The sequence below is a fragment of the Salmo trutta genome, chromosome 2 (genome assembly GCF_901001165.1).
Source record: "Salmo trutta chromosome 2, fSalTru1.1, whole genome shotgun sequence".
Classification (NCBI taxonomy): Eukaryota; Metazoa; Chordata; class Actinopteri; order Salmoniformes; family Salmonidae; genus Salmo; species Salmo trutta.
In genome coordinates this window covers 39603665-39629177 of record NC_042958.1, presented here as the reverse complement: position 1 = coordinate 39629177, position 25513 = coordinate 39603665, and the positions used below count along the sequence as shown (strand labels likewise).

At 41.3% G+C, this 25513-nt stretch overlaps 1 protein-coding gene across 1 annotated transcript in view; it reads right to left on the bottom strand.

The window, feature by feature from the left end:
• The window catches only part of LOC115163089 (signal-induced proliferation-associated 1-like protein 2), a gene marked incomplete in the record, with an annotated part of 359029 nt that overhangs the window by 115529 nt on the left and 217987 nt on the right, over positions 1 to 25513 (bottom strand). The window contains 1 exon segment of the mRNA XM_029714698.1: positions 23983 to 24257. Within this exon segment, the coding sequence (XP_029570558.1) occupies positions 23983 to 24257 (275 nt within the window).

Below are 25513 nucleotides of genomic sequence, written 5' to 3'. Positions count from 1 at the left end.
AGTTAGTTAGTTAGTTAGTTAGTTAGTTAGTTAGTTCTTTAGTTCTTTAGTTAGTTAGTTAGTTAGTTAGTTAGTTAGTTAGTTAGTTAGTTAGTTAGTTAGTTAGTTAGTTAGTTAGTTAGTTAGTTAGTTAGTTAGGTTGATAACCTTTAAAGGCAAAACACAAAAATAAATATACATTACTTCAAGTAAGGTCATTTCAAATTAAATATATAATCTAAATTATACTATACTAAATTAGACAATTGGTCTCAATTCTCAACACAAATAAACACCTAACTGGCAACAATTTTACACAATAATGTCCATGTGCCTACCGGTTGAGTCTCCAGAATCCTAAATGAGCTGAATGTGTATGAATGAGAGTCTCCTCTTCCATGAAGGACTTCCAGTGAAATGCTTTTCCACCAAACATTTCACCACCTGCTATCACAAAGGTGCACCAGTATATATGTTCCCCAGGGAAACACAAGCTAATGATGGGTTCCACAATGCATACACTCTTTCGCCCGCTGGTGGTGTTTTATCTTTGAAATCAGTTGAACTTCTGAACGCCTTGAATATGAATACCTGTCTTTTGACGCAACAGTAGTGTATATAACTGGTAGTGTGTATATATCTGGGAGTGTATATATCTGGTAGTGTGAATAACTGCTAGTGTGTATAACTGGTTGTGTGTATAACCGGTAGTGTGTATAACTGGTAGTGTGTATATATCTCGTAGTGTGTATAACTGGTAGTGTGTATAACTGGTAGTGTGTATAACCGGTAGTGTGTATAACCGGTAGTGTGTAAAACTGGTAGTGTGTAAAACTGGTAGTGTGTATAACTGGCAGTGTATATAACTGGTAGGGTGTATAAATGTTAGTGTGTATAACTGGTAGTGTGTATAACTGGCAGTGTATATAACTGGCAGTGTGAATAGCTGGTTGTGTGTATATAATTGGTTGTGTGTATAACTGGTAGTGTGTATAACTGGTATTGTGTATAACCGGTAGTGTGTATAACTGGTAGTGTGTATAACTGGCAGTGTATATAACTGGTAGTGTGAATAGCTGGTTGTGTGTATATAATTGGTAGTGTGTATAGCTGGTAGTGTGTATATAATTGGTAGTGTGTATATAATTGGTAGTGTGTATAATTGGTAGTGTGTATATAACTGGTTGTGTGTATATAATTGGTAGTGTGTATAACTGGTAGTGTGTATATAACTGGCAGTGTACATAACTGGTAGGGTGTATAAATGTTAGTGTGTACAACTGGTAGTGTGTATAACTGGTATCTTGTAAAACAAGTAGATTGTATAACTGGTAGTGTGAATAGCTGGTAGTGTGTCAAACAGGTAGTGTATATATCTGGTAGTGTGTATAACTGGTTGTGTGTATAACTGGTAGTGTATATAACTGGTAGTGTGTATATATATGGTAGTGTGTATAACTGGTTGTGTGTATATAACTGGTAGTGTATATATCTGGTAGTGTGTATAATTGGTTGTGTGTATATAACTGGTAGTGTGTATAACTGGTAGTGTGTGTAACTGGCAGTGTATATATCTGGTAGTGTGTATAACTGGTAGTGTGTATAAATGTTATTGTGTATAACTGGTAGTGTGTATAACTGGTAGTGTGTATAAATGTTATTGTGTATAACTGGTAGTGTGTATAACTGGCAGTGTATATAATTGGTAGTGTGTATAACAGGTAGTGTGTATATAACCGGTTGTGTGTGTATATCTGGTAGTGTGTAGAACTGGTAGTGTGTATAACTGTTAGTGTATATATTTCTGGTAGTGTATATATCTGGTAGTGTGTATAACTGGTAGTGTATATATCTGGTAGTGTGTATAACTGGTAGTGTGTATAACTGGTAGTGTGTATAACTGGCAGTGTATATATCTGGTAGTGTGTATAACTGGTAGTGTGTATAAATGTTATTGTGTATAACTGGTAGTGTGTATAACTGGTAGTGTGTATAAATGTTATTGTGTATAACTGGTAGTGTGTATAACTGGCAGTGTATATAATTGGTAGTGTGCATAACTGGTAGTGTGTATATAACCGGTTGTGTGTGTATATCTGGTAGTGTGTATAACTGGTAGTGTGTATAACTGTTAGTGTATATATTTCTGGTAGTGTATATATCTGGTAGTGTGTATAACTGGTAGTGTATATATCTGGTAGTGTGTATAACTGGTAGTGTATATATCTGGTAGTGTGTATAACTGGTAGTATGGCTAACTTGTAGTGTGTATAACTGGTAGTGTGTATAACTGGCAGTGTATATATCTGGTAGTGTGTATAACTGGTAGTGTGTATAAATGTTATTGTGTATAACTGGTAGTGTGTATAACTGGCAGTGTATATAATTGGTAGTGTATATATTTCTGGTAGTGTATATATCTGGTAGTGTGTATAACTGGTAGTGTATATATCTGGTAGTGTGTATAACTGGTAGTGTGTATAACTGGTTGTGTGTATATAACTGGTTGTGTGTATATAACTGGTAGTGCGTATAACTGGAAGTGTATATATACCCAGTTGTGTGTGTATAACTGGTAGTGTGTATAACTGGTTGTGTATATAACTGGTAGTGTGTATAACTTAGTGTGTGTTTAACTGGTTGTGTATATAACTGTTGGTGTGTATTTAACTGGGAGTGTGTATATCTGGTAGTGTGTATAACTGTTAGTGAATATATTTCTGGTAGTGTATATATCTGGTAGTGTGTATAACTGGTAGTGTATATATCTGGTAGTGTGTATAACTGGTAGTGTGTCTAACTGGTAGTGTGTATAACTGGTAGTGTGTATAACTGGCAGTGTATATATCTGGTAGTGTGTATAACTGGTGGTGTGTATAAATGTTATTGTGTATAACTGGTAGTGTGTATAACTGGCAGTGTATATAATTGGTAGTTTGTATAACTGGTAGTGTGTATATAACCGGTTGTGTGTGTATATCTGGTAGTGTGTATAACTGGTAGTGTATATATCTGGTAGTGTGTATAACTGGTAGTGTATATATCTGGTAGTGTGTATAACTGGTAGTGTGTCTAACTTGTAGTGTGTATAACTGCTAGTGTGTATAACTGGCAGTGTATATATCTGGTAGTGTGTATAACTGGTAGTGTGTATAAATGTTATTGTGTATAACTGGTAGTGTGTATAACTGGCAGTGTATATAATTGGTAGTGTATATATTTCTGGTAGTGTATATATCTGGTAGTGTGTATAACTGGTAGTGTATATATCTGGTAGTGTGTATAACTGGTAGTGTGTATAACTGGTTGTGTGTATATAATTGGTTGTGTGTATATAACTGGTAGTGCGTATAACTGGAAGTGTATATATAACCAGTTGTGTGTGTATAACTGGTAGTGTGTATAACTGGTTGTGTATATAACTGGTAGTGTGTATAACTGGTAGTGTGTCTAACTGGTAGTGTGTATAACTGGTAGTGTGTATAACTGGCAGTGTATATATCTGGTAGTGTGTATAACTGGTAGTGTGTCTAACTGGTAGTGTGTATAACTGGTAGTGTGTATAACTGGCAGTGTATATATCTGGTAGTGTGTATAACTGGTGGTGTGTATAAATGTTATTGTGTATAACTGGTAGTGTGTATAACTGGCAGTGTATATAATTCGTAGTTTGTATAACTGGTAGTGTGTATATAACCGGTTGTGTGTGTATATCTGGTAGTGTGTATAACTGGTAGTGTATATATCTGGTAGTGTGTATAACTGGTAGTGTATATATCTGGTAGTGTGTATAACTGGTAGTGTGTCTAACTTGTAGTGTGTATAACTGCTAGTGTGTATAACTGGCAGTGTATATATCTGGTAGTGTGTATAACTGGTAGTGTGTATAAATGTTATTGTGTATAACTGGTAGTGTGTATAACTGGCAGTGTATATAATTGGTAGTGTATATATTTCTGGTAGTGTATATATCTGGTAGTGTGTATAACTGGTAGTGTATATATCTGGTAGTGTGTATAACTGGTAGTGTGTATAACTGGTTGTGTGTATATAACTGGTTGTGTGTATTTAACTGGTAGTGCGTATAACTGGAAGTGTATATATAACCAGTTGTGTGTGTATAACTGGTAGTGTGTATAACTGGTTGTGTATATAACTGGTAGTGTGTATAACTTAGTGTGTGTTTAACTGGTTGTGTATATAACTGTTGGTGTGTATATAACTGGGAGTGTGTATATCTGGTAGTGTGTATAACTGTTAGTGTATATATTTCTGGTAGTGTATATATCTGGTAGTGTGTATAACTGGTAGTGTATATATCTGGTAGTGTGTATAACTGGTAGTGTGTCTAACTGGTAGTGTGTATAACTGGTAGTGTGTATAACTGGCAGTGTATATATCTGGTAGTGTGTATAACTGGTAGTGTGTATAAATGTTATTGTGTATAACTGGTAGTGTGTATAACTGGTAGTGTGTATAAATGTTATTGTGTATAACTGGTAGTGTGTATAACTGGCAGTGTATATAATTGGTAGTGTGTATAACTGGTAGTGTGTATATAACCGGTTGTGTGTGTATATCTGGTAGTGTGTATAACTGGTAGTGTGTATAACTGTTAGTGTATATATTTATGGTAGTGTATATATCTGGTAGTGTGTATAACTGGTAGTGTGTCTAACTTGTAGTGTGTATAACTGGTAGTGTGTATAACTGGCAGTGTATATATCTAGTAGTGTGTATAACTGGTAGTGTGTATAAATGTTATTGTGTATAACTGGTAGTGTGTATAACTGGCAGTGTATATAATTGGTAGTGTATATATTTCTGGTAGTGTATATATCTGGTAGTGTATATAACTGGTAGTGTATATATCTGGTAGTGTGTATAACTGGTAGTGTATATATCTGGTAGTGTGTATAACTGGTAGTGTGTCTAACTTGTAGTGTGTATAACTGCTAGTGTGTATAACTGGCAGTGTATATATCTGGTAGTGTGTATAACTGGTAGTGTGTATAAATGTTATTGTGTATAACTGGTAGTGTGTATAACTGGCAGTGTATATAATTGGTAGTGTATATATTTCTGGTAGTGTATATATCTGGTAGTGTGTATAACTGGTAGTGTATATATCTGGTAGTGTGTATAACTGGTAGTGTGTATAACTGGTTGTGTGTATATAACTGGTTGTGTGTATATAACTGGTAGTGCGTATAACTGGAAGTGTATATATAACCAGTTGTGTGTGTATAACTGGTAGTGTGTATAACTGGTTGTGTATATAACTGGTAGTGTGTATAACTTAGTGTGTGTTTAACTGGTTGTGTATATAACTGTTGGTGTGTATATAACTGGGAGTGTGTATATCTGGTAGTGTGTATAACTGTTAGTGTATATATTTCTGGTAGTGTATATATCTGGTAGTGTGTATAACTGGTAGTGTATATATCTGGTAGTGTGTATAACTGGTAGTGTGTCTAACTGGTAGTGTGTATAACTGGTAGTGTGTATAACTGGCAGTGTATATATCTGGTAGTGTGTATAACTGGTAGTGTGTATAAATGTTATTGTGTATAACTGGTAGTGTGTATAACTGGTAGTGTGTATAAATGTTATTGTGTATAACTGGTAGTGTGTATAACTGGCAGTGTATATAATTGGTAGTGTGTATAACTGGTAGTGTGTATATAACCGGTTGTGTGTGTATATCTGGTAGTGTGTATAACTGGTAGTGTGTATAACTGTTAGTGTATATATTTATGGTAGTGTATATATCTGGTAGTGTGTATAACTGGTAGTGTGTCTAACTTGTAGTGTGTATAACTGGTAGTGTGTATAACTGGCAGTGTATATATCTAGTAGTGTGTATAACTGGTAGTGTGTATAAATGTTATTGTGTATAACTGGTAGTGTGTATAACTGGCAGTGTATATAATTGGTAGTGTATATATTTCTGGTAGTGTATATATCTGGTAGTGTATATAACTGGTAGTGTATATATCTGGTAGTGTGTATAACTGGTAGTGTATATATCTGGTAGTGTGTATAACTGGTAGTGTGTCTAACTTGTAGTGTGTATAACTGGTAGTGTGTATAACTGGCAGTGTATATATCTGGTAGTGTGTATAACTGGTAGTGTGTATAAATGTTATTGTGTATAACTGGAAGTGTATATAATTGGTAGTGTGTATATAACTGGTAGTGTGTATATAACTGGCAGTGTGTATAACTGGTAGTGTGTATAACAGGTATTTTGTAAAACAGGTAGAGTGTATAACTGGTAGTGTTAATAGCTGGTAGTATATATATCTGGTAGTGTGTATAACTGGTTGTGTGTATATTTTACATTTACATTTTAGTCATTTAGCAGACGCACTTATCCAGAGCGACATACATTTCATACATTTTTTCCCGTACTGGTCCCCCGTGGGAATCGAACCCACAACCCTGGCGTTGCAAACACCATGCTCTACCAACTGAGCCACACTTGACATGTGTATATAACTGGTAGTGTGTATAACTGGTTGTGTATGTAACTGGTAGTGTGTATAACTTAGTGTGTGTATAACTGGTTGTGTATATAACTGTTAGTGATTATATAACTGGTAGTATGTATATCTGGTAGTGTACATAACTGGTAGTGTGCATATAACTGGTGTGTGTATAACTGGTTGTGTATGTAAATGGTAGTGTGCATAACTTAGTGTGTGTATAACTGGTTGTGTATATAACTGTTAGTGATTATATAACTGGTAGTATGTATATCTGGTAGTGTATATAACTGCTAGTGTGCATATATCTGGTAGTGTGTATATAACTGGTAGTGTGTATAACTGGTAGTGTATATATAACCGGTTATGTGTGTATATCTGGTAGTGCATATATCTGGTAGTGTGTATAACTGGTAGTGTGGATATAACTGGCAGTGTATATAACTGGTAGTGTGTATAACTGGTAGTGTGTATATCTGGTAGTGTGTATATATCTGGTAGTGTGTATAACTGGTTGTGTGTATATAACTGGTAGTGTATATATCTGGTAGTGTGTATAACTGGTTGTGTGTATATAACTGGCTGTGTATATAACTGGTAGTGTGTATAACTGGTAGTGTGTATATATAACCTGGTAGTGTGTATATATCTGGTAGTGTGTATATATCTGGTAGTGTGTATATCTGGTAATGTGTATATCTGGTAGTGTGTATAACTGATAGTGTGTATAACTGGTAGTGTGTATAACTGGTAGTGTGTATATTTCTGGTAGTGTATATATAACTGTTTGTGTGTATATATAACTGGTAGTGTGTATAACTGGTAGTATGTATAACTGGTAGTGTGTATATAACTGGTAGTGTATATAACTGGTAGTGTGTATATAACTGGTAGTGTGTATACATCTGGTAGTGTGTATAACTGGAAGTGTGTATAACTGGTTGTGTGTATAACTGGTAGTGTGTCTAACTGGTTGTGTGTATAACTGGTTGTGTGTATAACTAGTGGTCATGTTGCCACACTTCATTACCCAGATTAACTACTATGTCCCTCAAACCGTGTTGTCACACCTCATTACCCAGATGAACTACTATGTCCCTCAAACCGTGTCGTCACACCTCATTACCCAGATTAACTACGGTGTCCCTCAAACCATGTTGCCACACCTCATTACCCAGATTAACTACTGTGTCCCTTAAACCAGGGGTCAATGAACAGACTTTCAACAGACTTATGTGTAATAACAGCCTGTCAACAGAAAGAGGTCAATGAACAGTCTGTCAACTGAAGTGATCTATGAACAGAGTGGATCCCCATTAGTTCCTGCCAAGGCAGCAGCTACTCTTCCTGGGGTTTATTATGGATCCCCATTAGTTCCTGCCAAGGCAGCAGCTACTCTCCCTGGGGTTTATTATGGATCCCCATTAGTTCCTGCCAAGGCAGCAGCTACTCTTCCTGGGGTTTATTATGGAACCCCATTAGTTCCTGCCGAGGCAGCAGCTACTCTTCCTGGGGTTTATTATGGATCCCCATTAGTTCCTGCCAAGGCAGCAGCTACTCTTCCTGGGGTCTGGCAAAATTAAGGCAGTTGTACAATTTTGAAAACATTACAATACATTCATTACAGAATTCACAACACACTAAATATGTGCCCTGAGGCCCCTACTCTACTACCACATATCTACAATACACTGTGTTCCCTCAGGCCCCTACTCTACTACCACATATCTACAATACACTGTGTTAATTTATGACCCTACTCTACTACCACATATCTACAATACACTGTGTTCTCTCAGCCCCTACTCTACTACCACATATCTACAATACACTGTGTTCCCTCAGGCCCCTACTCTACTACCACATATCTACAATACACTGTGTTCCCTCAGGCCCCTACACTACTACCACATATCTACAATACACTGTGTTCCCTCAGGCCCTACTCTACTACCACATATCTACAATACACTGTGTTCCCTCAGGCCCCTACTCCTCTACCACATATCTACAATAGAACATCCATGTGCACGTGTGTATAGTGCGTATGTTGTCGTGTTATCTAATTGTATTGCTTGCATGAGTTATCTGATGTGGAACAGAGTTCCATGTAGTCATAGCTCTATGTAGTACTGTGCGCCTCCCATAGTTTGTTCTGGACTTGGGGACTGTGAAGAGACCTCTGGTGGCATGTCTTGTGGGGTATGCATGGGTGTCTGAGCTGTGTGCTAGTAGTTTAAACAGACAGCTCGGTGCATTCAACATGTCAATACCTCTCATAGTAAATACAACTAGTGATGAAGTCAATCTCTCCTCCACTTTGAGCCAGGACAGATTGACATGCATATCATTCAAATGGTAGCTTGCTGTGTACATCCAAGGGCCAGCCGTGCTGCCCTGTTCTAAGCCAATTGCATTTATTTTTTATATATATGTTTACATACTGCTTTACTCATCTCATATGTACAGCTGAAGTTGGAAGTTTACATACACCTTAGCCAAATACATTTAAACTCAGTTTTTCACAATTCCTGATATTTAATCCTAGTAAAATTCCTTGTCTTAGGTCAGTTAGGATCACCACTTTATTTGAAGAATGTGAAATGCCAGAATAATAGTAGAGAGAAATATTTATTTCAGCTTTTATTTCTTTCATCACATTCCCAGTGGGTCAGAAGTTTACATACACTCAATTAGTATTTGGTAGCATTTCCTTTAAATTGTTTAACTTGGGTCAAACGTTTCAGGTAGCCTTCCACAAGCTTCCCACAATAAGTTGGGTGAATTTTGTCCCATTCCTCCTGACAGTGCTTGTGTAACTGAGTCAGGTTTGTAGGCCTCCTTGCTCGCACACACTTTTTCAGTTCTGCCCACAAAGTTTCTATAGGATTGAGGTCAGGTGTTTTTGATGGCCACTCCAAAACCTTGACTTTGTTGTCCTTAAGCCATTTTGCCACAACTTTGGAAGTATGCTTAGGGTCATTGTCCATTTGGAAGACCCATTTGGGACCAAGCTTTAACCTGTTAGGGCTAGGGGGCAGTATTTACACGGCCGGATAAAAAAACGTACCCGATTTAATCAGGTTATTACTACTGCCCAGAAACTAGAATATGCATGTAATTATTGGCTTTGGATAGAAAACACCCTAAAGTTTCTAAAACTGTTTGAATGGTGTCTGTGAGTATAACAGAACTCATATGGCAGGCAAAAACCTGAGAAGATTCTGTACAGGAAGTGCCCTCTCTGACCATTCCTTGTGCTTCTTGGCTCTCTTTATTGAAAACTGAGGATCTTTGCTGTAACGTGACACTTCCTACGGCTCCCATAGGCTCTCAGAACCCGGGAAAAGCTGAATGATATAATTCCAGCCCCTGGCTGAAAAACATTAGCGCCTTTGGTAAGTGGTCTATCAGAGGACAATGAGACTGAGGCGCGTGCACGAGGCGACCCCATGTTTTTATTTACTCTGTCTTTGAACTAAAACACGGTTTCCCGGTCGGAATATTATCGCTTTTTTACGAGAAAAATGGCATAAAAATTGATTTTAAACAGCGGTTGACATGCTTCGAAGTACGGTAATGGAATATTTAGAATTTTTTTGTCACGAAACGCGTCGGGCGGGTCACCCTTATTTACCCTTCGGATAGTGTCTTGAACGCACTAACAAAACAGAGGATATTTGAACATAACTATGGATTGTTTTGAACCAAACCAACATTTGTTATTGAAGTAGAAGTCCTGTTAGTGCATTCTGACGAAGAACAGCAAAGGTAACAACATATTTCTTATAGTAAATCTGACTTTGGTGAGGGCTAAACTTGGTGGGTGTCTAAATAGCTAGCCCTGTGATGCCGGGCTATCTACTTAGAATATTGCAAAATGTGCTTTCACCAAAAAGCTATTTTAAAATCGGACATAGCGAGTGCATAGAGGAGTTCTGTATCTATAATTCTTAAAACAATTGTTATGTTTTTTGTGAACGTTTATCGTGAGTAATTTAGTAAATTCACCGGAAGTTTGCGGGGGGGTATGCTAGTTCTGAACGTCACATGCTAATGTAAAAAGCTGGTTTTTGATATAAATATGAACTTGAGTGAACAAAACATGCATGTATTGTATAACATAATGTCCTAGGATTGTCATCTGATGAAGATCATCAAAGGTTAGTGTTGCATTTAGCTGTGGTTTGGGTTTATGTGACATTATATGCTAGCTTGAAAAATGGGTGTCTGATTATTTCTGGCTGGGTACTCTGCTGACATAATCTAATGTTTTGCTTTCGTTGTAAAGCCTTTTTGAAATCGGACAGTGTGGTTAGATTAACGAGAGTCTTGTCTTTAAAATGGTGTAAAATAGTCATATGTTTGAGAAATTGAAGAAATAGCATTTCTAAGGTATTTGAATAACGCGCCACAGGATTCCACTGGCTGTTACGTAGGTGGGACGATTTAGAGGTTAAATTTCTGACTGATGTCTTGAGATGTTGCTTTAATATATCCACATAATTTTCCTATTCATGATGCCATCTATTTTGTGAAGTGCACCAGTCCCTCCTGCAGCAAAGCACCCCACAACATGATGCTGCCGCCCCCGTGCTTCACGGTTGGGATGGTGTTCTTCGGCTTGCAAGCCTCCCCCTTTTTCTCCAAACATAACGATGGTCATTATGGCCAAACAGTTCTATTTCTGTTTCATCAGACCAGAGGACATTTTTCCAAAAAGTACAATCTTTGTCCCCATGTGCAGTTGCAAACCCCGTTCCGCCAGCGGGACACCTAGCCAACAGCCAATGGGATCGCATGGCGCGAAATACAAAAACAGCTAAAATACCACAATTCAATTTTCTCAAACAATCAAGTATTTTACACCATTTTAAAGATAAGACTCGTTAATCTAACCACATTGTCCGATTTCAAAAAGGCTTTACAGCGAAAGCAAAACATTAGATTATGTTAGGAGAGTACATAGACACAAATAATCACACAGCCATTTTCCAAGCAAGGGTATATGTCACAGAAACCGAAATCACAGCTAAATTATGTACTAACCTTTGACGATCTTCATCAGATGACACTCCTAGGACATTATGTTATACAATACATGTATGTTTTGTTCAATCAAGTTCATATTTATATCCAAAAACAGCTTTTTACATTGGCGCGTGATGTTCAGAAAATGTATTTCCCACCACAAACTTCCGGTTAATTTACAAAAATACATTTACATTTACATTTAACCTGTCTGGGCTAGGGGGCAGTATTGAGAATTTTGGAAAAAATATGTTCCCATTTTTAACTGCCTCCTACACCAACTCAGAAGCTAGAATATGCATATTATTGTTCAGGTTTGGATAGAAAACACTCTGAATTTTCTAAAACTGTTTGAATGGTGTCTGTGAGTATAACAGAACTCCTATGGCAGGCAAAAACCTGACAAGGTTTCAAGCAGGAAGTACCCTGTCTGACAAGGAGTCGTGCGTCTTGCATCTTTTTATTGAAAAGTAAGGATCTTAGCTGTAACATGACAATTCCCAGGGCTCCAATAGGCTCTCAGAGCCCGCGAAAAACCTGAAGGTTTACGAGGGAGCCTCAGGTTGAAACAGATTATCGCCTTTTGTAAGTGGATGCTCAGAGGACCTTTGAATGAGGCGCGTGCACGAGTCGCTCCCGAGGATAAATTTTATTCGGCTGTTTAGGCTCAATGCATACTCCCGGTCGGAATATTATCACTTCTCTACGACATAAATGGCATAAAAATTGGTTTTAAACAGCGGTTGACATGCTTCGAAGTACGGTAATGGAATATTTAGACATTTTTGACACGCCAATGCGCCATGCGCGGGACCGTGAAGAAGCATTCTAGAACTCACGAACAAAACGTCGCTGTTTGGATATAACGATGGATTATTTGGGACCAAACCAACATTTGTTATTGAAGTAGAAGTCCTGGCAGTGTATTCTGATGAAGAACAAGCAAGGTAAGAACATTTTTCTTATAGGAAATGTGATTTTGGTGGAGGCTGACCTGGGTGGGTATCTAAATAGCTAGCCCTGTAATGCCGGGCTATGTACTTAGATTATTGCAAAATGTGCTTCATCCGAAAAGCTATTTTAAAATCGGACATATCGAGTGCATAGAGGAGTAATGTATCTATAATTCTTAAAATAATTGTTATGCTTTTTGTGAACGTTTATCGTGAGTAATTTAGCAAACTGTTAGTAAATTCAACGGAAGTTTGCCGGGGGTTATGCGTTTTCTGAACGTCACATGCTAATGCAAAAAGCTGTTTTTGATATAAATATGAACTTGATTGAACAGACATGCATGTATTGTATAACACAATGTCCTAGGTGTGTCATCTGATGAAGATCATCAAAGGTTAGTGCTGCATTTAGCTGTGGTTTGGGTTTGTGTGACATTATATGCTAGCTTGAAAAATGGCTGTCTGATTTTTTCTGGCTGGGCACTCTGCTGACATAATCTAATGTTTTGCTTTTGTTGTAAAGCCTTTTTGAAATCGGACAGTGGGGTTAGATTAACGAGATTCTTGTCTTTAAATAGCTGTAAAATAGTCATATGTTTGAGAAATTGAAGTAATAGTATTTCTAACGATTCAAAAATCGCGCCACTGGAATTTCAGTAGCTGTTATACCCCAGAGAGGTTAAGTCATTTAGCAGACGCTCTTATCCAGAGCGACTTACAAATTGGTGCATTCACCTTATGATATCCAGTGGGACAACCACTTTACAATAGTGCATCTAAATCTTTAAACCTGTTAGGGCTAGGGGGCAGTATTTACACGGCCGGATAAAAAACGAACCCGATTTAATCTGGTTACTACTCCTGCCCAGTAACTAGAATATGCATATAATTATTGGCTTTGGATAGAAAACACCCCAAAGTTTCTAAAACTGTTTGAATGGTGTCTGTGAGTATAACAGAACTCATATGGCAGGCAAAAACCTGAGAAGATTCCATACAGGAAGTGACCTGTCTGACAAGTTCTTGTTCATCTTGGCGGATCTTTGCTGTAACGTGACACTTCCTACGGCTCCCATAGGCTCTCAGAACCCAGGAAAAAGCTGAATGATATCGAGGCAGCCCCAGGCTGAAACACATTATTGCGTTTGGAAAGTGGCCGATCAGAGGACCATTAGACTAAGGCTCGTGCACGAGGGGATCCCATGCTTTTACTTTCTCTCTCGTTGAATGTAAACAGGCTTTGCCGGTCGGAATATTATCGCTTTTTTACGAGAAAAATGGCATAAAAATTTATTTTAAACAGCGGTTGACATGCTTTGAAGTACGGTAATGGAATATTTAGAATTTTTTTGTCACGAAATGCGCCGAACAAAATGCCGCTGTTTGGATACAACAATGGATTATTTCGGACCAAACCAACATTTGTTATTGAAGTAGAAGTCCTGGGAGTGCATTCTGACGAAGAACACCAAAGGTAATCAAACTTTTCTAATAGTAAATCGGAGTTTGGTGAAGGCTAAACTTGCTGGGTGTCTGAAATAGCTAGCCCTGTGATGCCGGGCTATCTACTTAGAATATTGCAAAATGTGCTTTCACCAAAAAGCTATTTTAAAATCGGACATATCGAGTGCATAGAGGAGTTCTGTATCTATCATTCTTAAAATAATTGTTATGCTTTTTATGAACGTTTATCGTGAGTAATTTAGTAAATTGTTAGTAAATTCACCGGAAGTTTGCGGGGGGTATGCTAGTTCTGAACGTCACATGCTAATGTAAAAAGCTGGTATTTGAAATATATATGAACTTGATTGAACAAAACATGCATGTATTGTCTAACATAATGTCCTAGGTGTGTCATCTGATGAAGATCATCAAAGGTTAGTGCTGCATTTAGCTGTCTTCTGGGTTTTTGTGACATTATATGCTAGCTTGAAAAATGGGTGTCTGATTATTTCTGGCTGGGTACTCTGCTGACATAATCTAATGTTTTGCTTTCGCTGTAAAGCCTTTTTGAAATCGGACAGTGTGGTTAGATTAACGAGAGTCTTGTCTTTAAAATGCTGTAAAATATTCATATGTTTGAGAAATTGAAGTAATAGCATTTCTAAGGTATTTGAATAACGCGCCACAGGATTTCACTAGCTGTTACGTAGGTGGGACGATTTGGTGCCACCTACCCTAGAGAGGTTAAGGGGTGGGGTTAGAAGGATTACTTTATCCTATCCCAGGTATTCCTTAAAGAGGTGGGGTTTCAGGTGTCTTCGGAAGGTGGTGATTGACTCCGCTGTCTTGGCGTCGTGAGGGAGCTTGTTCCACCATTGGGGTGCCAGAGCAGCGAACAGTTTTGACTGGGCTGAGCGGGAACTGTGCTTCCTCAGAGGTAGGGAGGTGAGCAGGCCAGAGGTGGATGAACGCAGTGCCCTTGTTTGGGTGTAGGGCCTGATCAGAGCCTGAAGGTACGGAGGTGCCGTTCCCCTCACAGCTCCGTAGGCAAGCCCCATGGTCTTGTAGCGGATGCGAGCTTCAACTGGAAGCCAATGGAGAGAGCGGAGGAGCGGGGTGACGTGAAAGAACTTGGGAAGGTTGAAGACCGGACGGGCTGCGGCGTTCTGGATGAGTTGTAGGGGTTTAATGGCACAGGCAGGGAGCCCAGCCAACAGCGAGTTGCAGTAATCCAGACGGGAGATGACAAGTGCCTGGATTAGGACCTGCGCCGCTTCCTGTGTGAGGCAGGGTCGTACTCTGCGAATGTTGTAGAGCATGAACCTACAGGATCGGGTCACCGCCTTGATGTTAGTGGAGAACAACAGGGTGTTGTCCAGGGTCACGTCAAGGTTCTTAGCACTCTGGGAGGAGGACACAAGGGAGTTGTCAACCGTGATGGGCGAGATCATGGAAGGCGCAGTCCTTCCCCGGGAGGAAGAGCAGCTCCGTCTTGCCGAGGTTCAGCTTGAGGTGGTGATCCGTCATCCACACTGATATGTCTGCCAGACATGCAGAGATGCGATTCGCCACCTGGTTATCAGAAGGGGGAAAGGAGAAGATTAATTGTGTGTCATCTGCATAGCAATGATAGGAGAGACCATGTGAGGATATGACAGAGCCAAGTGACTTGGTGTATAGCGAGAATAGGAGAGGGCCTAGAACAGAGCCCTGGGGGACACCAGTGGTGAGAGCACGTGGTGCGGAGACAGATTCTCGCCACGCCACCTGGTAGGAGCGACCTGTCAGGTAAGACGCAATCCAAGCGTGGGCCGCGCCGGAGATGCCCAACTCGGAGAGGGTGGAGAGGAGGATCTGATGGTTCACAGTATCAAAGGCAGCAGATAGGTCTAGAAGGATGAGAGCAGAGGAGAGAGAGTTAGCTTTAGCAGTGCGGAGAGCCTCCGTGACACAGAGAAGAGCAGTCTCAGTTGAATGACCAGTCTTGAAACCTGACTGATTTGGATCACGAAGGTCATTCTGAGAAAGATGGCAGGAGAGCTGGCCAAGGACGGCACGTTCAAGAGTTTTGGAGAGAAAACAAAGAAGGGATACTTGTCTGTAGTTGTTGACATCGGAGGGATCGAGTGTAGGTTTTTTCAGAAGGGGTGCAACTCTCGCTCTCTTGAAGACGGAAGGGACGTAGCCAGTGGTCAAGGATTAGTTGATGAGCGAGGTGAGGTAAGGGAGAAGGTCTCCGGAAATGGTCTGGAGAAGAGAGGAGGGGATAGGGTCAAGTGGGCAGGTTGTTGGGCGGCCGGCCGTCACAAGACGCGAGATTTCATCTGGAGAGAGAGGGGAGAAAGAGGTCAAAGCACAGGGTAGGGCAGTGTGAGCAGGACCGGCGGTGTCGTTTGACTTAGCAAACGAGGATCGGATGTCGTCAACCTTCTTTTCAAAATGGTTGACGAAGTCATCCGCAGAGAGGGAGGAAGGGGGGGAGGGGGAGGAGGATTCAGGAGGGAGGAGAAGGTGGCAAAGAGCTTCATAGGGTTAGAGGCAGATGCTTGGAATTTAGAGTGGTAGAAAGTGGCTTTAGCAGCAGAGAAAGAAGAGGAAAATGTAGAGAGGAGGGAGTGAAAGGATGCCAGGTCCGCAGGGAGGCGAGTTTTTCTCCATTTCCGCTCGGCTGCCCGGAGCCCTGTTCTGTGAGCTCGCAGTGAGTCGTCGAGCCACGGAGCAGGAGGGGAGGACCGAGCCGGCCTGGAGGATAGGGGACAGAAAAAATCAAAGGATGCAGAAAGGGAGGAGAGGAGGGTTGAGGAGGCAGAATCAGGAGATAGGTTGTTGAAGGTTTGAGCAGAGGGAAGAGATGATAGGATGGAAGAGGAGAGAGTAGCAGGAGAGAGAGAGAGAAGGTTGGGACGGCGCAATACCATCTGAGTAGGGGCAGAGTGAGTAGTGTTGGAGGAGAGCGAGAGGGAAGATGATACAAGGTAGTGGTCGGAGACTTGGAGGGGAGTTGCAATGAGATTAGTGGAAGAACAGCATCTAGTAAAGATGAGGTCAAGCGTATTGCCTGCCTTGTGAGTAGGGGGGGAAGGTGAGAGGGTGAGGTCAAAAGAGGAGAGGAGTGGAAAGAAGGAGGCAGAGAGGAATGAGTCAAAGGTAGACGTGGGGAGGTTAAAGTCACCCAGAACTGTGAGAGGTGAGCCATCCTCAGGAAAGGAACTTATCAAGGCGTCAAGCTCATTGATGAACTCTCGAAGGGAACCTGGAGGGCGATAAATGATAAGGATGTTAAGCTTGAAAGGGCTGGTAACTGTGACAGCATGGAATTCAAATGAGGAGATAGACAGATGGGTCAGGGGAGAAAGAGAGAATGTCCACTTGGGAGAGATGAGGATTCCAGTGCCACCACCCCACTGGCTCGATGCTCTAGGGGTATGCGAGAACACGTGGGCAGACAAGGAGAGAGCAGTAGGAGTAGCAGTGTTATCTGTGGTAATCCATGTTTCCGTCAGCGCCAGGAAGTCTAGCGACTGGAGGGTAGCATAGGCTGAGATGAACTCAGCCTTGTTGGCCGCAGACCGGCAGTTCCAGAGGCTGCTGGAGACCTGGAACTCCACGTGGGTCGTGCGCGCTGGGACCACCAGGTTAGAGTGGCAGCGGCCACGCGGTGTGAAGCGTTTGTATGGCCTGTGCAGAGGGGAGAGAACAGGGATAGACAGACACATAGTTGACAAGCTACAGAAGAGGCTACGCTAATGCAAAGGAGATTGGAATGACAAGTGGACTACACGTCTCGAATGTTCAGAAAGTTAAGCTTACGTTGCAAAAATCTTATTGACTAAAATGACGAAAATGATACAGTACTGCTGGCTGGTGAAGTAGGCTAGCTAGCAGTGGCTGCGTTGTTGACTTTGTTTGAACATGTAGCTGGCTAGGTAACCTCGATAGTTTCAGTACTACACCTTATCATGATACAAAAGCAACTATGTAGCTAGCTAACATAGTACTAATCAAGACGTTCCTTTGTAATGTATTTAGTTTCTACAATGCTGCTCGTCGGTAATAGTTGGCTAGGTTTGGAAAAATGGCGTCGCGGGGGACGAAAATAGCTGGCTAGCTAACCTCGATAATTACTCTAAACTACACAATTATCAAGCTATGACAAAGACAACTATGTAGCTAGCTAACACTGCACTAGTCAAATCGTTCCGTTGTAATGTATTAGTTTCTACAGCGCTGCTAGTCGGTAACGGTTGGCTAGCTAGCAGTGGGTTTGATGATGACTAGGTGTGTTGACTAAGTCTGGAGTCTAGACAACGGCGTCGCATCGCGGCTGGCTAGCTAGCCTCGATAATTACTCTAAACTACACAATTATCTTAGATACAAAGACAACTATGTAGCTAGCTAACACTACACTAATCAAGTCGTTCCGTTGTAATGTAATAGTTTCTACAGTGCTGCTAGTCGGTAGAAGTTGGCTAGTTGGCTAGCTAGCAGTGTTGACTACGTTAGGAGGACGAAAATAGCTGGCTAGCTAACCTCGATAATTACTCTAAACTACACAATTATCTTTGATACAAAGACGGCTATGTAGCTAGCTAAGAAAAATTGCTTAGATCAAACAAATCAAACCGTTGTAATGTAATGAAATGTCATATTACCTGTGGAGCAAAGCGAAGTGCGACTACTCGCTCTAAACCGGAAGTCCGGTTTGTGCGAAAGCACATTTTTCAATATTCTGAGTACATAGCTCAGCCATCACGGCTAGCTATTTTGACACCCGCCAAGTTCGAGGCACACTAAACTCAGAATTAGTATTAGAAATATTGTATTACCTTTGCTGATCTTAGTCAGAATGCACTCCCAGGACTGCTACTTCCACAAGAAATGTTGTTTTTGTTCCAAATAATCCATAGTTATGTCCAAATACCTCCGTTATGTTCGTGCGTTCAGGTCACTATCCAACGGGTAACGCGCAAGCGCATTTCGAGACAAAAAAAATCAAAATGTTCCATTACCGTACTTAGAAGCATGTCAAACGCTGTTTAAAATCAATTTTTATGGTATTTTTCTCATAAAATAGCGATAATATTCCAACCGGACAATAGTGTATTCATTCAAAGAGGAAAAGAAAAAACAGCATGCTCACGTGAATGCGCATATCCAATCTCTTTGTCACCAGGCAGACCACTGAGAAACTGAGCTACTATACTCTGCCCAGAGACAGGAGACGGCTCAATCCACGTTCTGAAGGCTTTAGACAGCCAATGGAAGCCTTAGGAAGTGCAACGTGACTCATAAGTATTTGTAGTTTCTCTAGGGATTCAAAAGTAGAACTACAGTTCTCAGACAGGCCACTTCCTGCTTGGAATTTTCTCAGGTTTTTGCCTGCCATATGAGTTCTGTTATACTCACAGACACCATTCAAACAGTTTTAGAAACTTCAGAGTGTTTTCTATCCAAATCTACTAATATATTCTCGTTTCTGGGCAAGAGTAGTAACCACTTTAAATCGGGTATGTTTTTTCATCCGTCCGTGAAAATACTGCCCCCTATACCACAACAGGTTAAAGGCACTGTCAACTTAGTGTATGTAAACTTCTGACCCACTGGAATTGTGATACAGTGAATTATCAGTGAAATAATCTGTCTGTAAACAATTGTTGGAAAAATGACTTCTGTCATGCACAAAGTAGATGTCCAAACCGACTTGCCAAAACTATAGTTTGTTAACAAGAAATTTGTGGAGTTTTATTGACTCCAACCTAAGTGCATGTAAACTTGCAACTTCAACTGTAAAGTCGTGGCCAAAAGTTTTGAGAATGACGCAAATATTAATTTTCACAAAGTTTGCTGCTTCAGTGTCTTTAGATATTTTTGTCAGATGCTACTATGGAATACTGAAGAGTAATTACAAGCATTTCATAAGTGTCAAAAGCTTTTATTGACAATTACATGAAGTTGATGCAAAGAGTCAATATTTGCAGTGTTGACTGTTCTTTTTCAAGACCTCTGCAATCCACCCTGGCATGCTGTCAATTAACTTCTGGGCCACATCCTGACTGATGGCAGCCCATTCTTGCATAATCCATGCTTGGAGTTTGTCAGAATTTGTGCGTTTTTGTTTGTCCACCTCTTGAGGATTGACCACAAGTTCTCAATGGGATTAAGGTCTGGGGAGTTTCCTGGCCATGGACCCAAAATATCGATGTTTTGTTCCCCGAGCCACTTAGTTATCACTTTTGCCTTATGGCAAGGTGCTCCATCATGCTGGAAAAGGCATTGTTTGTCACCAAACTGTTCCTGGATGGTTGGGAGAAGTTGCTCTCGGAGGATGTGTTAGTACCATTCTTTATTCATGGCTGTGTTCTTAGGCAGAATTGTGAGTGAGCCCACTCCCTTGGCTGAGAAGCAACCCCACACATGAATGGTCTCAGGATGCTTTACTGTTGGCATGACACAGGACTGATGGTAGCACTCACCTTCTCTTCTCCGGACAAGCTTTTTTCCGAATGCCCCAAACAATCGGGAAGGGGATTCATCAGAGAAAATGACTTTACCCCAGTCCTCAGCAGTCCAATCCCTGTACCTTTTGCAGAATATCAGTCTGTTCCTGATGTTTTTCCTGGAGAGAAGTGGCTTCTTTGCTGGCCTTCTTGACACCAGGCCATCCTCCAAAAGTCTTCGCCTCACTGTGCGTGCAAATGCACTCACACCTGCCTGCTGCCATTCCTGAGCAAGCTCTGTACGGGTGGTGCCCCGATCCCGCAGCTGAATCAACTTTAGGAGATGGTCCTGGCGCTTGTTGGACTTCCTTGGGCACGCTGAAGCCTTCTTCACAACAATTGAACCGCTCTCCTTGAAGTTCTTGATGATCCGATAAATGGTTGATTTAGGTGCAATCTTACTGGCAGCAATATCCTTGCCTGTGAAGCCCTTTTTGTGCAAAGCAATGATGACGTCACGTGTTTCGCATGGTTGACAGAGGAAGAACAATGATTCCAAGCACCACCCTCCTTTTGAAGCTTCCAGTCTGTTATTCGAACTCAATCATCATGACAGGGTGATCTCCAGCCTTGTCAACACTCACACCTGTGTTAACAAGAGAATCACTGACATGATGTCAGCTGGTCCTTTTGTGGCAGGGCTGACATGTTTTTTGGGGGGATTCAGTTCATTTGCATGGCAAAGAGAGACTTTGCCATACTTTATTCTCTTATATTCTACTGTATTTTAGTCTATGTTTATATATTTCTTAATTCCATTATTTTGCTTTCAGATGTGTGTATTGTTGTGAATTGTTAGATATTACTTCACTGTTGAAGTTAGGAACACAAGTGTTTCGCTACACCAGCAATAACATCTGCTTAATATGTGTATGTGTCCAATAAAACTTAATTTGATTTGTATCAATATGTTCTGACCATGACTGTTTGCAATCCAGGGTTACTCCAAGCAGTTTAGGATTTAGTTGAGGTTTAGGGATTAGTGAATGTTTTGTCCCAAATACAACACTTTTAGTAGCTGACATGTATACTGTTGCGTCATCCGCATACAACGTCCACAGCCTTTAAATGTTCTTCTATTTTTCTGTCTTATTGGATCATGTTGTCAGGCATGGTTTGTCTGACAGATGTTATTTCCATGTAAAATATTCTGTAACAAGTGTTGTTTTTGTGCTCAATGGTGGATCTATTCATAATTATTTACACACTGGCTTTACTCAAATATTTTGCGGGTTTAGAAGGAAATTTCGGCCCGTAAATGGCAGAAACTGCTCATCAACAGTAACGTTGGGCCCAGGGTTGTAAAACAGGGGAAGGCTGTCCTCCCACTTGCCCCACACTGACCTGATTGCAGTTAGCTTGTCTCTCTGACACCGAGCTGATCTGGTGTCTCGGTTATCGAAGAGGATAATCCTGGAGATAATGTAAAAGTTTTCCAGAGACATTGTCACACTGACAAATTATTGGCCAGTTTCTGCATCCCACAGGGATTCTGTGGATTCCCCATTGGATCTGAAAACACCAGCAAGGATAAGAACCCCAAAGTATGCATGTAAATTGCTTTGGTCCATCTCCTTCCATCTCTTTCCAAAAACACACCTTCCCTCCAAATTAGTGCAGTCCAGAATGATTTCCTGGATGGTGTCTGGGATGAATAGTTCAAAAGAAGACTTTATGTCCTGCACATTAGTAACCGCCATCCGTGTCAACCTTGGATGCATTATTATCACATTGGCAGCCATGCGGATGGCTGATTCCTTGGGCAAGAAGACTATTCAATTTCACAATTTTGAGATGAGATGTGCTGCGGAATGAGATGCGCTGCGGAAATGAAGCTAGGGTCTCTCTCTCGGTCTCTCTCACTCTCACTCTCACTCTCTCACTCTCTCACTCTCTCTCACTCTCTCTCACTCTCTCTCTGACCCAGCTGAAATATTTTCCTCTCTTTCAGTTAGTGTAGTGATATTGTCTCCCGGTAAGCGAGCGGTGTTCCGGCGTCCCTAAGCAGAATGGGTCCTTCAGACATTTATCAAGAGGCTTCTATCTGTCCTGTGTGTATGTGTTATCATTAGTGAGGAACACTGACTACAGCCATGTCGGTCTCCTTCTGTCTCCTATAACACAACACAGATGGACCTCTCCTCCTGTAACACAACACAGACGGACCTCTCTTTCTATCTCCTATAACACAACACAGATGGACCTCTCCTCCTGTCTCCTATAACACAACACAGATGGACCTCTCCTCCTATAACACAACACAGACGGACCTCTCCTTCTATCTCCTATAACACAACACAGATGGACCTCTCCTTCTATCTCCTATAACACAACACAGATGGACCTCTCCTCCTGTCTCTTATAACACAACACAGATGGACCTCTCCTTCTATAACACAACACAGATGGACCTCTCCTTCTATAACACAACACAGATGGACCTCTCCTTCTGTCTCCTATAACACAACACAGATGGAACTCTCCTTCTGTCTCCTATAACACAACACAGATGGACCTCTCCTTCTGTCTCCTATAACACAACACAGATGGACCTCTCCTTCTGTCTCCTATAACACAACACAGATAGACCTCTCCTCCTGTCTCCTATAACACAACACAGATGGACCTCTCCTCCTGTCTCCTATAACACAACACAGATGGACCTCTCCTTCTATAACACAACACAGATGGACCTCTCCTCCTATAACACAACACAGATGGACCTCTCCTTCCGTCTCCTATAACACAACACAGATGGACCTCTCCTTCTGTCTCCTATAACACAACACAGATGGACCTCTCCTTCCGTCTCCTATAACACAACACAGATGGACCTCTCCTTCTGTATCCTATAACACAACACAGATAGACCTCTCCTCCTGTCTCCTATAAGACAACACAGATGGACCTCTCCTCCTGTCTCCTATAACACAACACAGATGGACCTCTCCTCCTATAACACAACACAGATGGACCTCTCCTTCTATATGCTATAACACAACACAGATGGACCTCTCCTTCTGTCTCCTATAACACAACACAGATGGACCTCTCCTCCTGTCTCCTATAACACAATACAGATGGACCTCTCCTTCTGTCTCCTATAGCACAACACAGATGGACCTCTCCTTCTGTCTCCTATAACACAACACAGATAGACCTCTCCTCCTGTCTCCTATAACACAACACAGATGGACCTCTCCTCCTGTCTCCTATAACACAACACAGATGGACCTCTCCTTCTATAACACAACACAGATGGACCTCTCCTCCTATAACACAACACAGATAGACCTCTCCTTCTATATCCTATAACACAACACAGATGGACCTCTCCTTCTGTCTCCTATAACACAATACAGATGGACCTTTCCTTCTATCTCCTATTACACAACACAGATAGCCCTCTCCTCCTGTCTCCTATAACACAACACAGATGGACCACAGATGGACTGCTCTGCATTCAAGTCAAAAGAGAAGCACATTTAGCTTCAATGAGTCACTGAGGGAGGAGAGGGTAGAGTATGAGGGGTCAGCAGAGGTCAATGTTAAGGATGAGTGATGGAAGGGGTTAGAGGCTAAAGGGTTACCTGCGTGGTGCTCCATCGTCATGAGGCTGGATGATGACCACCTTGACGGTGGTGGAGGTCCTCAGCAGGTCGATCATCTGTTCATGGGTCAGCGTTGCAACAGCAACCTTACAGATCTCCACCAATCGGCTGCCCTGGCGAAGCCCCGCCTTCCAAGCGAACCCGAAGGCCTCAACGTCGGCCACGATGCCCTCGAAGTTTACGTGGAAACCCAGCTGGCACAGGGCGTTCCGACGCAGTGTCATCTCGGATGTCTCACAACCACGCGTCACTATCTGGAGAGAAGAAGAGAGAGAGAGAGAGAGAGTCACTCCCCTGACTGGTCATGTCGCAGGACAATTGTTCATATCTGGATCAAAGGAAGAAGGGAGAGAACCACCTTGTAATTAATGGTAACAGTGGGTGAGAGAGAGAAAGACACTAACACACTGAATAAAGAGTTGAAACAGAATATCTCTCTTCCTGGGGTGCTGTGGCATGTACACAAAGCAACGCCGACACTTTTAACCACAATTTAAGATGCAAGTAAATAGGAGGTATAGCCTCAGAGATGGAGAGAGAGGAGCACATTACAGAGGTTATAGATATAGAGATGGAGAGAGAGGAGCACATTACAGAGCTAACAGATACAGCCTCAGAGACACAAGTGGCGACCCATCGTTGAGCCCCACCTGTTTAGTTATAAAAAAAAAATTCAACATAATAATTAGAATTTTATTGCCCATTTTGCACGTTATTTTGGCATTAATACGTGTCACATATCAGTTTGCAAACAATGTAAAAAAGATATTTCATTGAGTTAATAAAGCCTCATACAAACATGGTCTCTTTGTTGTTTTCCTGAGTGAGGCAGCTCCAAAATGCAGGTGTTTCAGCCTAGCTCAGTGCTTTCTGTGGTGGTGGGGCAGCTCCAAAATGCAGGTGTTTCAGTCTAGCTCAGTGCTTTCTGTGGTGGTGGGGCAGCTCCAAAATGCAGGTGTTTCAGTCTAGCTCAGTGCTTTCTGTGGTGGTGGAGCAGCTCCAAAATGCAGGTGTTTCAGCCTAGCTCAGTGCTTTCTGTGGTGGTGGGGCAGCCAGCGGAAAATACAGAGCAAAGGGGTTGGTAATGTTCTCCAATTGTGCTGTGATTGGCTCAGTGATCTGCCACTCATGGGGACACTATGTCACCACATAATCTACAGGGAGAGCAAGGCAGTTCAAGCCCCCTTTGGGTGCTGCCATTGATTTACATTAGAAGTGCCCAACCAAGAAGGCTCAAGGTCATTGGCCACAGATACAATTACGTCAAATCACGTTATATCTACTGTAGCATTGATTGGACTGATCATGTCAAAATCATACTTTCAAAATCTTATCTAGCAACCTAGCAGTCATCATCATGAATCAAGTCGACAATCTACTGGCACATCCTTTCCAATACTTGTCATAGGATGAGAAATTATAGATAAAAACGTATCAGTTACACCACAAGTAGGAAATCGCAAATTCAACAATCAGTGGTTTGGAAGGAATAAGTGGCTAACTGCAGGCG